Raw genomic sequence first — 15,710 nt, forward strand, 5'->3', positions numbered from 1 at the left:
TGAGGATGAGTCAACGTGTTAAAGTCAGAGCACTCCGCTCCACTCCTCTCTGCTCTGCTTCCTCTCTCCTTTCTATTGTCTCCAGTCTCCTGCTTCATCTCTCCTGTTTCCTGTCATCACTCTCCTTTCTCCTTTCTCCTGTCTCCGCCCTCCTCTCTCCTGTCTTATCTCTCCTGTTTCCCCGCTCCTCGCTTGTCTCCTCTCTCCTGTCTCCTCTCTCCTGCTTCCTCGCTCCTCTCTCCTGTCTCGTCTTTCCTGCTTCCTCTCTCCTGTCTTATCTCTCCTGTTTCCCCGCTCCTCGCTTGTCTCGTCTCTCCTGTCTCCTCTCTCCTGCTTCCTCTTTCCTCTCTCCTGTCTCCTCTCTCCTGCTTCCTCTCTCCTGTCTTATCTCTCCTGTTTCCCCGCTCCCCGCTCCTCTCTTCTGTCTCCTCTCTCCTGATTCCTGTCGCCTGTCCCCTGCTTCCTCTCTCCTGTTTCCTGTCATCTCTCTCCTCTCTCCTGTCTCCTCTCTCCTGCTTCCACTCTCCTTTCTCCTGTCTCCATGTCCCCTGCTTCCTCTCTCCGGTTTCCTGTCCTCGCTCGCATCTCTCCTGCTTCGTCTCTCCTGTCTTCTCTCATGTTTCCCTGCTCCTCTCTTCTATCTCCTCTCTACTGCTTCCTCTCTTCTTTCTTCTATCTCCTGTCCCCTGCTTCCTCTCTCCTGTTTCCTGTCCTCTCTCTCCTCTCTCCTGTCTCCTCTCTCCTGTTTCCCCGCTCCTCTATTCTGTCTCCTATTCCATGCGTCCTCTCTCCTGTCTCCTCTCTCCTGTTACCCCTCTCCTCTCTCCTCTCTCCTCTCTCTTGCTTCCTCTCTCCTGTCTCCACTTTTCTCTCTCCTGTCTCCTCTCTCTTGCTTCCTCTCTCATGTCTTCTTTCTCCTGTCTCCTGCATCCTCTCTCCTGTCTCCCCTCTCCTCTCACCTGTCTACTGTCTACTCTTTTCCCTGATTCCTCTCTCCAGTCTCCTGTCTCCTGTCTCCTCTCTCCTGTCTCCTGTCTCCTGTCACCGCTCTCCTGTCTCCTCTCTCCTGCTTCATCTCTCCTCTCTCCTGTCTTTTCTCTCCTGTCTTCTGCTTCCTCTCTCTCCTCTCCTGTTTCTTGTCTCCCGTCTCCTCTCTCCTGTCTCCGCTCTCCTGTCTCCTGTCTCCTGCTTCCTATCTCCTCTCTCCTGTCTCATTTTTCCTGCTTCCTCTATCTTCTCTCCTCTCTCCTGCTTCCTGTCTCTTGTTTCCTGTCTCCTCTCTCCTGTCTCCCCTCTGCTCTCTCTTGTCTCCTTTCTCCTGTCTCCTTTCCTCTGTCTCCTCTCTTCTCTCTCCTCTCTCCTGTCTCTTCTATCCTGCTCCCTCTTTCCTCTCTCCTCTCTCCTGTCTCCCCTCCCCTGTCTCCTCTAATTTCTCGCCTGCCTCCTCTCTCCTGTTTCCTCCTCGGCCAATCCTTTTTACCAGCTCCTGCTTGATAGAGCAAGAAGTCCTCTCAGCTACTGCAAACTGTTACAGAAGCTAATGGTGACCTCAATTCTCAGCTCCCTCTCTCCCAGCATGGCACTTCAAAGAAGAACTCAGCCCTGGTGGTATTATAACGTCAGCCCTGGTGGTATGCTAACATCAGCCCTGGTGGTATGCTAACATCAACCCTGGTGGTATGCTAACGTCAGCCCTGGTGGTATTCTAACGTCAGCCCTGGTGGTATGCTAACATCAGCCCTGGTGGTATGCTAACATCAGCCCTGGTGGTATTCTAACGTCAGCCCTGGTGGTATGCTAACATCAGCCCTGGTGGTATGCTAACATCAGCCCTGGCATAAGAGCTTGTTATAATGACACTGACTTGAGATAATCGCATGATGGTTGGTATTCATAATTTTTCAGTATATATTTTTTATTATATTAGAAGAAAAATACTAGCCTCTGCCAGGAGTTTTGATTTTTTGTGTGTTTAATAACACTTACAGTATGTGCCATCAAGTCAGGCAATTTTGACTTTTTTTCAGAAATATTTCGCAACATTAATGTAAAGAGGCTGAAATCTGCAATTGTGACAAAGCTTTCAATAATTCAATGGGCCATCAACCCTTGTAAGAAAGGAGATGTTTTATTATACAGTTTCCCATCATTACAATAGGGTTTGTTGGCTCTGTGGGAGAAATATGGATTAAGGATTTAACCTCCTTAACAATAGAATGCTGCTAGATGAATGTTCCTGAAAATGCATTTCCTTTTTCAAGTCAATATTTGTCATTTGCATCAGCAAGCATTAGCGGTTAACACAAAGCACACATGAGGACAAAGGAGATGGATTTAGCCTTAGTTTTCTCAGTATTACCAAAGCAGCTGATATGTTCTATGTGATTGACTGTAAACACTCAAGAGCCTAAGAAAACAGCACATCACATGAAGAATGAAGGAAACGAATGTAATCAAATGGTGTGGATTCTAGAGGCATACGCTTAAAATGCATAGATACAACAACCTTCAGAGATCTGCAGTGACACTCTTAGTGCTCCCACAATAGGTAACATGCTGTGAAAGGGATTGTCATATGTCACATGCTTATCCGAAGCCATACGAATTCAGTCCATGCATGACGGTCGAGGGAAAAGTCATCTCGTATTTGAACGATGGTGTTAGTTATCTAAGAGATCAGATTGCCTGCGTGATCAATGAGTGTTTCTCACGAATGGCAGAGCGGATGGGGAGATGTGATTATGCGCAGAAGGGAGCTAATGATTCGCTGGACTAATGAACTTCTTCCAAAGCCATGCAAGCACGGGATAAGAAAGGATTAAATCATACCATCTGACATTAGCGTGAAGCCAGGGAGTAAGATGGGAGCTGAAGGCAAAGCAACCAGGAAGAGACTGGGGGAAGGGATTGGAGCCCCAAGGCATACAATTCAATGTGCATGAATTACACTGAAAATACTGTAAATACCAAAGTATCAGAGATCCCTCCTAGTGCAGCAGAGATCTTAGGATAATGCCCAAGGTGATGGCAGCTTTGTAGGTCAGACCTCATTTAAAAATCTGTTATATACCAGGAATAATATGCTCATTCATCACAGGCTTTCATCCAAAGCGATTTACAGTAAACATATTCAACAGGCATGTGAGGCTTATGCGGGAATCAAACTCACAGCACTAGTCATGTTGCAAGCAACACATTCTAACCAACAGAGATATTGCAAAGCAGATCTTTACATGTTCTTACAAGTACATGGGCTTTTCATATTGCGTCGGTAATGGGTTTGAGATTCAGATGTTCTAACACGATTTGTTGTCTTGGTCACTGGAGCCAGTAAACACTGAGAGGCTTGTAAGGTCTACATTGGTCTTGCATCTCTACCTTTACACACAATATCTTCTCGTCAAGTGACATTTTGACTTGCAAATTTCCGAAATATTTCACATGACATTAATGTGAAGAGGCTGAAATCTGCAAATGTGACAAAGCTTTCAATAATTCAATGGGCCATCAACCCTTGTCAGAAAGGAGATGTTTTATTATACAGTTTCCCATCATTACAATAGGGTTTGTTGGCTCTGTGGGAGAAAATGAGGAGAACAGGAAGGATGCTCATTATTTTAGGGCCAAGCAAAATGCTTTCAGAATATGTGAATTTGTCACAAATGGTCCCTCTTGAAATATTCCGTACTCCATGAAATCTATAGCAAATGGCTTTAAGGATTTAACCTCCATAACAATCAACTGCTGCTAGATGAATGTTCTTGAAAATGCATTTCCTTTTTCAAGTCACTATTTGTCATTTGCATCAGTAAGCATTAGTGGTTAACACAAAGCACACATGAAGACAAAGGAGATATAAACTCCTTTCTGTGCTTGCAAACATTGCCGCAAGAACACGTTTACACGTTTACATGTTGCTTATGAGTGCATTTCGCACTACTTGTGGATTATGATTGTATTTTAAGGCTTGTATGAATGTCCTGCTTAATATAATGTTTGTGTCATCAATGCAAATCAACTGCATTATACTTTTAAATAAAACACGTGAACTTCAACCAGTAAAATGACTCTTTGGCTAGCTTTTGCTACAGCCTTTGTCAATGAGCGTTAGCATTCTAGCTAACAACTGATTCATCCAAAATAGTTATTTTGCAAAGATCACAACTAAATATAATCTTATCAACAGTTCAAGCAAAAATCAAAACATCATTGTAAGCGTATGAGAACCCATAAAAGTGATTTTGTTTCAAAGTAATACAAATGGCGATGGTTTGCTTACTACAGCCAAGAGTCGCGTGCATCAGTGCCTGACGTCAGTGTGTCGTGAACTGGAAAAGGGTCTATACAGAGATTCAAATAAAGACCCATACCTCATATTCTGAATGTTCTTGAAAACATATTTTCCTTTTTCAACTCAATATTTATCATTTGCAACAGCGAGAATTTGTATTTAATTTTTAACACTAACACTAACCCAGTCCCCAATAACCAGTCTCTGGAATGATCACCACTGAGAGGACAATTGATGCTAATCTGATGCTCTAGATTCTAGGGGAATTCTTTGATGTTACCTGACACCATTGTGGTTGTAGTTGATTTAGCATGGATTGCAGTGATATGTACCCTACTGTATATCTTGCTCGCGTTTCAGCCTCACATGTGACTCCCTTTCAAACAGAGAAGAATGGCATTAACAGAGACCTGGAACCAACCACTTAAGTAGTTTAGCGATGGCTTTGAAAATACTGAGAGAGGAATGCTACCTCAGAGGATATTGCAATTGTCCTCCGTGTGAATGGGGTAGTGCAGTTGTCAAAGCAAGTAAACGGTTGTACAAATAGATCTAATGCAGAGCTGTGCTGGACTGGGAGCAACGCCACCATTTCCACTCACGTAGAAATTATCATTACAACGAATGCCAATCTCCAAGGGAGGGCTACAGACCTGAGCTCTTGCCAAATTCACAATGCAAGCTCAAATAGATACTGTAGGTATAACTGGTGAAGCTATTCTGAGTAATGAAACATAAAATCTTTATGCTAGTTAATCAAAGTAATGTGATAATTGAGACAATGACGTGTACATGTAGAGTTGTTAATCACAGAGCAGTTGTGAAATGGGTTTCACAGATGCTAACTTCACAGGTACTGATTGGGAGGTGTCTATTTACAAGGTGTGAGGTAATAGCATATGTGCAGGTGACATGCAAGTTCTGCCTAGGATGGTTATGGGGTTATAGTCCTAGACACAGTAGTGAATCTATACATCTATGCAGATCTTTAAAAGCCAGACACAGTGGTGAATCTATAACGTCTATGTAGATCTTTGAAAGCCAGACACAGTAGTGAATCTATATGCCTATGCAGATCTTTAAAAGCCATTTCCCATCACCCTCTTTTATCTGGTAATTTAGTTCGTATGGATTTGATTACCTGTCATTTGAATTAAAAAGCCTAATTCTCTTTGCCCTACTTTCCAAACTAATCAAGTCATGTTTCAGAGGCAATTATATGGAAGCCTCGAAAAGTATGAGTCGTGCAAAATATTCCCGGAGTGACATCAGCTTAATTCCTTTTAACCACCACACCTGGCAAAACAAGTGAATAGGAACACAACTACGCTTGCACAAGCAATTCATAATTAGGACCTGAATCATTTGTAAGTTGACTGCGTGACCCTGGGAATCATCTAATGCATAAACAGTTTGGCGTGGGCGTCTATAACTGGCTACATCCAGATGAAGCCATCTGTATAGGTCTTCCAATAGACAGCTAGAGTCCGAATTGGGGGTATGCTAATGTAGTGAGCTTGATCTAATGACAGTTACACTCATTTTACCTCCTCCATCATAGGGGGATCAGTCCTCAAAACAATATTGGTAACTTAAATATATTTGAAACTTTTTCAATTAATTATTCTACATAAATTGAGGTTGAGCAAGTTTTAAAAAATGCAGAGGCACGCAGAGGATGCTGATAATGGTGGAGAACAGCGACATATCAACAGCATAGAAATGACCTGAGGTGGCAGAGTCAAGGGAATTAAAAGAGCAAAAAGAAGAAACAATTGAACCTTGGGGAATGCCATTTCTTCTTTAGTGCAAGGGCTAGGATGAAGTACATGTAATGCCTTTCGCTAGCCCAGGCATGACGAACACAGTTAAATACTGTGTTTGCTTTCTCTGTGTCAGGAGGAGTCCTGGTAGATCCACTCAGACAGCACACAGGTCAAAAGGGGTGATTGGAGGGGAGAATGTTCACATCAACTTAACATCCATTTCCACACTATTGTCCTCCTGAAATTCAAGTCTGGTATTGTGTCGGAAATATGCAACAGAAATGACATGCCAACTTGTCATTATGTTGATTTGATTAAAGCATAGATGATAGAAACGTCTTTCTGTATCGAAGTAGTATTGGATTATTTGATACTTGGGGTGCAAGTCAGACAGGAATTATAATTGAGTTATTTTAATATAAAAGTACACGATTCTTCCTTGAAGGAAAGGTATTCTGCAGACCTCTATTTTAGGTTAATTAGGTCTGGTTGCATTCCCTTGTCCTTCATAGATGCTTTAATTGTTTACCTATTATCTCATTGCAGCTTGACATGTGTTAGCAGCAGACTGGCTGATTATATTTAGGCCTTGGTACCAAAATGAACACTGAGGGATTTAAAGGTTCTAGCTGTGCCCTTTAACAACCCTGGAGCATTGGACTAAACAGATTTCTCTTTAGAATGAATAGAAAGGAGAAAACTATGTTAGCACACAGCATTAGATATGAATACATTTTGTTAATGTACGCTCTAATCTGTACTATACTGCTGTTCTCTGTAGAGGGCTACTTTATGCCCCATTTGAGTTTGGAAATGTTTTGTCTAAAGGGTATAGTGCCCTTCGGCTGCATAGTTCCAGCCTGTCACATTGTGTCTCGTTCAGTCTGGCTGAACCCTCTCATCTTCCTGCATCTCCTCAGAACTGAAGGCTCTTGTTTAGCACAAAGCTTGTAAAAGTCACCGAAACACAGACTTTTATTCAGCATTTACTCAGCGTGGTGTTTAAGTTTATCTCACATCCTGTGAAGTGGGCCCTCTTGACTCCTCAGTTACCTCAGTATCAGTGGGTTGGTGTTCTCCGCCTCGCTGCCGTCCGTGACCGTTTACCCAGTGACACGAGCATTATAACTTGTGAAGGTCCGCAATGGTCTTCTGTGATCTCTGGCAGGCAACCAAGTGAACCACCCCGGACTGCCCATGAACCGCACTGCCCATGGTTGCTACAGCACGCTCCACCAAATACAGTGCTTATCTGAGGAAGCAGAGAAAATCCATCAGCCCTAAACTCTATTTAAAGGCAGCAAGTGGTACTGTAGGCCTACTCCTCCTATGATTGTGGCGAAAAGAGTATACAACTGTCCAAATGACATCATCATTGTGCGCCATATAGATTCTGTCTATATGCCCCCTTCAACAATACTAGATGTATTCCCCTACACACTCATACCACTGTGGGTGAATCCTACTTTATTGCAAATGTGGCTCTTGGTTGTGGTATACAATGAACCATGGGTGACCTGCGTCTTCTGCAGGTAGATTGGTGTGAGCCTCACGGTGATACATGCGTTCGGTTCTGCTCGCTCATCTCCATGCTGAAAGTCTGTGACCTGCAGTCCAACAATAATGACGGAGAATGGGTGATAAAACGCAGCAAGGTTGAACCTCCGGCCTCCGTTTTCCGTCTTCCCACAGGAGATTTACTTAGATATGGTGGCTCATCCGCCCTGTTCCTCCCCCATCCCCCTTCACAAACACATAAAAAACCCCAGTCTCATTACGGCCTGTCTGCAGGCCAAATCCCTCAGCCCTTGGGGCCCATTTATATTGTCACCCCCCCATTCAGCCACCACCGATAGATATATAATTCCAGATTATACCTTTGCACGCTGTTATGGTTTTGGGAGCTGCATCACTGGGTGGGAAATGGTGGATGTGTGTGGGGAGGCAAACTATTCTGCTGGGGAGTAGAGATTAAATGGAGAATTGATCTAGCTCTTGCAATCCATGTGAAAAAGCAAACTACCTCCCTGTGGTCAGTGTTTTTTATTTATTTATTTAACCAACCAAGCTATTTCTTGACTGTTTGAACAAACTGCTGTGTGCTTTAAGTTGGTGCCTGCTATGTGTCGAGCTATGCAAAGACTGTTGCTTTCACAATATCCTACCACCTGACCCTTCTTGAGAGGTAGCTTGAAGGAACAGCACAGTATTGCTGCACCCAAAGCATGACGTTCTATGGAAGATCCTTACTGTCATAGTGTTGTCTATCACTATGTAACAATGAACCACATTTTGGAAGTAGCAAGACTCTCTGCAGGATTCCTACTGTTCAAATAATAGATATAATAATAATAGATTTATACAGTTCTTTTCATTACAGTATATAAAGAATCTCAAAACAAAACAAAAATGAAGTTACTAATTATTAATGAAGATATATATAGTTCATGTCGGGCTAGATCGAGGGTCATGTGAAGGGTGACAGATGGAGGAGAAGGAACACACAGTCCTTGAGCTGGTCCCGCTGCTCCCCGCAAACGCCACCTGTGTCTGGGCTCGGCAGGGGCCGCCGTCACCGCCCTCGCAGTCCTTCAGAAAGGACAGCAACCTTCTTACACACGCACAGGCACACACACACACACACACGCACAGGCACACACGCACACGCACACGCACACACACACACACACACACACACACACACACACACACACACACACACACACACACACACACACACACACACACACACACACACACACACACACACACACACACACACACACACACACGCACGCACAGGCATACACACACACACACATACACACACACACACACACACACACACAGACATAAAGGAACACACAGACTTAAAGGAACACACAGACATAAAGAAACACACAGACATAAAGGAACACACAGACATAAAGGAACACACAGACATAAAGGAACACACAGACATAAAGGAACACACAGACATAAAGCAACACACAGACATAAAGGAACACACAGACATAAAGAAACACACAGACATAAAGGAACACACAGACATAAAGGAACACACAGACATAAAGCAACACACAGACATAAAGGAACACACAGACATAAAGCAACACACAGACATAAAGGAACACACAGACATACACACTTAGTGGTGCATATACAGTGCTATCGGAAAGTATTCAGAGCCCTTGAGTTTTTCCACATTTTGTTATGTTACAGCCTTATTCCAAAATGGATTGTATTTTTAAACAATCCACAGCATTCTACACACAATATCCCATAATGACAAAGCAAAACCAGGTTTCTAGAACATTTAGCAAATTTATTAAACAGAAATGCCTTATTTACATAAGTATTCAGACCGTTTGCAATGAGACTCGAAATTGAGCTCAGGCGCATCCTGTTTCCACTGATCATCCCTGAGATGTTTATACAACTTAGTTGGAGTCCACTTGTGGTAAATTCAATTGATTGGACATGATTTGGAAAAGCACACACCTGTCTATATAAGGTCCCATAGTTGAAGGTGCATGTCAGAGAAAAAAACAAGCCATGAGGTCGAAGGAATTGTCCTTAGAGCTCAGAGACAGCATTGTGTCAAGGCACAGATCTGGGGAAGGGTACCACAACATTTCTGCAGCATTGACGGTCACCAAGAACACAGAGGCCTCCATCATTCTTAAATTGAAGAAGTTTGGAACCACAAAGATTCTTCCTATAGCTGGCCTCCCTGCCAAATTAGCCCAAAAACCCGATGGTCACACTGACAGAGCTCCAAAGTTCCTCTGTGGAGATGGGAGAACTTTCCAGAAAGACAACCATCTCTGCAGCACTCCACAAATCAGGCCTTTAGGGTAGAGTGGCCAGACGGAAGCCACTCCTAAGTAAAAGGCATGACTGCCCGCTTGTATTTTGCCAAAGGGCACCTAAAGACTCTCAGACCATGAGAAACAAGATTCTCTGTTCTGATGAAACCAAGATTGAACTCTTTGGCCTGGATGCCAAGTGTCACATCTGGAGGAAACCTGGCACCATCCCTATGGTGGATCATGGGGGTGGCAGGATCATGCTGTGGAGATGTTTTTCAGCGGCAGGGACTGGGAGACTAGTCAGGATCGAGGCAAAGGATGGATGGGGTAAAGTACAGATGGATCCTTGATGAAAACCTGCTCCAGAGCGCTCAGGTCCTCAGACATGGGGCGAAGGTTCACCTTCCAACAGGACAACGACCCGAAGCACACAGCCAAGACAACCCAGGAGTGGCTTCGGGACAAGTCTATGAATGTCCTTGAGTTGCCCAGCCAGAGCCTGGACTTGAACCCAATCTGAAAACACCTGTGCAGCAGTGCTCCCTATTCAACCTGACAGAGCTTGAGAGGATCTGCACAGAAGAATGTGAGAAACTCCCCAAATACAGGTGAGCCAAGCTTGTAGCGTCACACCCAAGAAGACTCGATGCTGTAATCGCTGCCAAAGGTGCTTCAACAAAGTACTGAGTAAAGGGTCTGAATACTTTTGTAAATGTAATATTTCCATATATTTTATTTTTTATAAATGTGCAAAAATTTCTTAAACCTGTTTTCTCTTTGTCATTATGGGGTATTGTGTGTAGATTGATGATGGGAAAAATGGTTTAATCCATTTTAGAATAAGGCTGTAATGTGACAAAATGTGGGAAAAGTCAAGGGGTCTGAATACTTTCTGAATGCACTGTACATGGACAGGAGTGCCATTGGCAGGAACGGAGAATCCCACACAACCCACTCACAAACACATACATAGTCACATTCTGACAAGAGTGGTACATTTTGTTCTCTGCCAGTAACACCCACACGGAGCCACCTCCAAACACCCACACACAACAGGAGGTTGGGGGTACCTTAATTGGGGAGGACGAGCTCGTGGTAATGGCTGGAGCGGAATTGGTTGAATTGTATCATATACATCAAACATGTGTTTCCATGTGTTTATTCCATTCCATTTGCTCCATTCCGGTCATTATTTTTGAGCCGTCCTCCCCTCAACAGCCTCCTCTGCCACACACACACAAGCAAAAGACAGCTACTGTGTACTCACACGCACACGCACACACACACACACTCACACACCCTGTCAAGTGTGCCATTTCATCCACTCTTCCAATCACTCTCACACTCTCCACCAAGTCCACTGCATGCCTTTACGTAACACGGCACATTTTAGGCCAACACGTGACCTTGCTCATCCACAACTTCAAATTCTCCTGATCCCTTTCAATTTCAACTCTTTGTGCACGATGCACACTCACTCCTTTCACCATTAAAAATTGGCCCTCTGGACTGAACTGAGGAGACCCTTTTAAGCTCTGTTGAGTTGGCGCCCGTTAGCGCCTGTTAGCTAGCCGCAACACAGACTCCTCTCAGTAAATGCAGCTGAAAGGCCTCAGCAACCAGACCATTTCCATTAGCACTTAGGCTACACAGCTGGTAGGGAGTGGCACCACTATGACTAAAGGGATGGTGGCTGTCTCATGCTGTTCCGCTGCAACTTTGTCACAATCAGATGAGCTAATTGGCCTGGGGAGCTGAGATTAAGCGTACGGTGTGAGGGGAGAAGAGGAACAGAACAGCGTTGCTAAGAGAAAATGGTATTAATTAAAAGCCGATAACGTTCAGATGACATGGTCAACAGTAATAAAGACAAGCAAGGCTGAGAATATACAGTATACCTATGAAAGTTGTTTTGTCGGAAGCCAGGGTTTCCATGTAGGTTTTCTGACTTATTAACAGCCAAGGGCCAGGAAAGGGCCATATTGTGTGAAATCAATTCTAATTACAACATTGCACACACAGAGATGGTAAAACCATGACCAAATAATGTATTTAGGATTTAACTTGACTGTGTGATCGAGTTGTCTGTCACTATGTAACAATGAACCACATGTTGGAAGTAGCAAGACTCTGTGCATGATTTCTATTTTTCAGATGATGATAATAATAAAAATAATAATAATAGTAGATTTATAGAGTTATTTTCATTACAGTACATGAAGAATATCAAAACAAATGTATGTGCAAGTTGGAAACATCTTCCCAGGCGTCTGGCAACCGCGGAGAGTGTTCACTCAAACGTCTGTGGCTCCACACACGCTGGAGGGAGATCAGTGACAGTGGCTCTTACCTTGTAAAGAAGATCAATACATTGTTGAGACGGGATATTCTTTATCCTGACCTTGAGCGAAAATATTTGTTAGAGTGAAATATTTGTTCCCCACGATGCCTCAATGTTTTTTTGTCCTTTGTCGAATGATTTTCGTAGAAGTCACTGCAACGAGTCTGCTCTTCAATACAGCTCATCACAGCCTTGCCTTTCATCAGTTCTCTAAAAGTAACTGTTTTCTTCAGCCGTGAATGTATTACATTATAAGGGTTTTTGTAGAAAGGCCAATCGTTTTATGGCCTCATTCAGATTTAGCTTTGTATTCAGCTTGCTTCCAAATGGCTTACATTTAAAGATACATGTAACATCACACCCCACTCATTATACAATGAATACAGTGGACCACAATTGGAAATGGAAGCATCTAAGGGTTACAATATTATAGGTGGGGGGGATTGTGCAGTTTTGAACAGATCATTTTTCATTACAAATCTATGTGGTCTCCAATGCTAAGGAGAGAAACTCCATTTAATTTAATTCACCACTATTTCACCCCTACGTGTAACGTATCATCAAAATTGGTGCTCAATGGCACGTTATATGACATCCACTGTAGAATGAAACTGTTAAGACTGATGTGTAAAGCAACGAGGAGACCTCAAATGACCCTTTGTGAGATGTCGACAAAACCTAGTCCTAGTCGTTTGTTTGCTATGCTAACTCGCTAATGAAACACCAAATTCGACAGTGTGTTTATGAATTAACTTTCTCTTCTCAGGACGAGGTGCATAGTCTTGCCTAACTCCTGCTTGCCAGCATCAGAATGCATGGTGGAGAGTAGCCAGCGAACCCGAAGGTCATGGCAGGCAATCTCATACATTTCGGGTTGAAACCAGATGGCCGTGTGTTCTCTTCCTCCTCTGGAGAGCTGGGTGCAGCCTGGCTTGTCGGAACTTTGCACAGATTGGATCAAGACAGCGGGACTAATGCTGAAAGAGTAAGCCTTTTGGACCGGGAAAGGTTCGTGAAGGATGGGGTGTGGTGGAGACATCTCCACTGCATCTTCCTCTGTCATCAGGGAGGCCCAGTTCTCATTAAAATACATTTCCAGCGAGTTGGGGCATGAGCGGTGTGGTGTGTGAGGGTGTCTGGGTATCCATGGGCGGCCGTGAGGGAGAGAGAGCGAGAGCACAGGCATGGGTCCAGCTGTTGGAGGAGAGTATGTGAAGTTTCCGTACTGAATACACAATGTCTCCTGCCTCGACACGCTCCGTGTCTGACCTCGATGTGAGGAGAATACACATTGGAGCAGCCCTCTGCAATCTGACTCTAACTCAAAATGTAGTATTCGGCTTTTACATCTTTTAAAGTTATGTAGACATTCTTTAATCTATTATTCGTGAGTGTATTTTGCTGAAATGTGTGGTCTTGATTTTAGGAAAATACACAAGCATCCTTATCAGTGACATCAAAAAGGCAGCAAAGTGGATTTGTTTCATTTTACAGTGTAAGATTTCTGATTGTCCTAGTGTGATTTGTCATAATGCTCAGAGTAGCTGGCATAGTGTCAGTTTTGCAGGTTAAGCAAACCGCTTAATTATGACGAGGGGAACACTTTGGATGTTCATCAACTCCCCTCTTCTCCATTTATAATAACTGCCTGCGTTTTTGTGTTCATGTTCTCTTTTCCTTCCCAATAGTCCAACATTTCGACATACAGTATGTAAATGTCCATCTGCTTGGTCAATGCAGAGTATGCATGAGCAATTGGTCTCTGAGTTAATGCCTATTCACTGGGCTTTTGGCAAGTCTGTCCAGCCTCTTTTCACTTCGGAATAGAAGTGATCCAGTGACGCACTCCAGGGCTCCGGTATATTCCGTAATGAAATCCAGATGTCATTGAATAAGACTTCTCTGTGCTCTTTTCTTCTAGCATATCTAACAAGCCCGGCCAGGGGTAGAGATCAATGAGAGGATGTCATTTTATCTGCTTATTATCAGCTATCTTCAAATCCTGCCACAGAACTCCAAGCCATAAAAAAAGACCTTTGTTCTCAAGTCTTGACCCACTGTCCAGTTGGAACATTTGTGTGTGGCTCAACCTCTGACAGAGATAGCCATGGCCGAAGAGTCCAACGCAAAGCCCATCAAAAGAAAATAATTTAGAGGGTCTTTAAATGGGTTCACATTCGGAGTTGCTGTTCCCTTTGTTGTTCAATACTGTACTGTGGGTTCCCTCATAACAGACCCATGACTGACATGTCTTCCCCCCCTTTCGTTCACCTCTAAAGGAGCTACCAAAGACATGGGGAAAATGCTGGGTGGGGAAGAGGCTGAGAAGGATCCTGATGCGGAGAAAAAGGAGGAGGAACGACAAGAGGCACTTCGGCAACAGGAGGAGGAGAGGAAGGCAAAATATGCAAAAATGGAATCGGAGAGAGAAAACGTCCGACAGGGCATCAGGGATAAGGTAAAAATGTAATCCTGTTAAATTAATCTTATTTAAATATATTCAATCCCATTGCAAGTTTCATACTCACATGTGATTGCCTCCCGAAGCAAAACTCATGCATACATTATCGCTGTGTGTGTGTGTGTGTGTGTGTGTGTGTTTATGTGTCTGTCTGTCTGTGCATAAACAAACAATGCTTGTTAAATTCCTATTTGATAATTATTTCCATGTCATCCAATGTTGAAAATCTGGTGGCTTGGTTCAGTAGCGGTGTCTTTTGAGCCTGGCAAGAAAAGAGTGACTTGATATAACCTCAGAGAAACATGCTTTAGAGTTGGAGAATTAGCCGGGAGCTTGAGTGAGTCATGAGAGCCCTTGCTTTGGAGAGAGACAGAAATGATAAAGTGCAGCTTCAGCAAGTCTTGGAAACCGAAGACTGTGGAGACTGACTAAATGTCTTCTTAGCAAAGACTAATTTCTCAAGCAAGATTTTATCTAGGACTGTCTGGGAGTGGTCTGAGTGGGGAGGCGAAAACTGAAAACTAGCTGTTATTGGCAGAGGTTTGGAACTCTTTCTTATTGGTCTATTACATTTACATTTACATTTAAGTCATTTAGCAGACGCTCTTATCCAGAGCGACTTACAAATTGGTGCATTCACCTTATGACATCCAGTGGAACAGCCACTTTACAATAGTGCATCTAAATCTTTTAAGGGGGGTGAGAAGGATTACTTTATCCTATCCTAGGTATTCCTTAAAGAGGTGGGGTTTCAGGTGTCTCCGGAAGGTGGTGATTGACTCCGCTGTCCTGGCGTCGTGAGGGAGTGTGTTCCACCATTGGGGAGCCAGAGCAGCGAACAGTTTTGACTGGGCTGAGCGGGAACTGTACTTCCTCAGTGGTAGGGAGGCGAGCAGGCCAGAGGTGGATGAACGCATTATTAAAGTGGAACTGACAGCATTTTAGCAATATGAAATCTTATTCATACAAATCTGTTCATATAGACCCCCAGGAAGAATATGACAAGCAAGCACTCATGGTCATTTTCATGTATTTCAAA

At 43.5% G+C, this 15,710-nt stretch overlaps 1 protein-coding gene across 2 annotated transcripts in view; it reads left to right on the plus strand.

The window, feature by feature from the left end:
* Window positions 1–15,710, plus strand: part of LOC118378757 (complexin-1-like) — a 58,565-nt gene that overhangs the window by 22,694 nt on the left and 20,161 nt on the right. For both annotated transcript variants that reach the window (XM_035765752.2, XM_035765745.2), the window contains exon 3: window positions 14,490–14,668. In XM_035765752.2, the coding sequence (XP_035621645.1) occupies window positions 14,490–14,668 (179 nt within the window). The remainder of the gene's footprint in view (window positions 1–14,489; window positions 14,669–15,710) is intronic.

This window comes from Oncorhynchus keta, chromosome 4 (genome assembly GCF_023373465.1).
Source record: "Oncorhynchus keta strain PuntledgeMale-10-30-2019 chromosome 4, Oket_V2, whole genome shotgun sequence".
In the NCBI taxonomy this organism is placed as follows: Eukaryota; Metazoa; Chordata; class Actinopteri; order Salmoniformes; family Salmonidae; genus Oncorhynchus; species Oncorhynchus keta.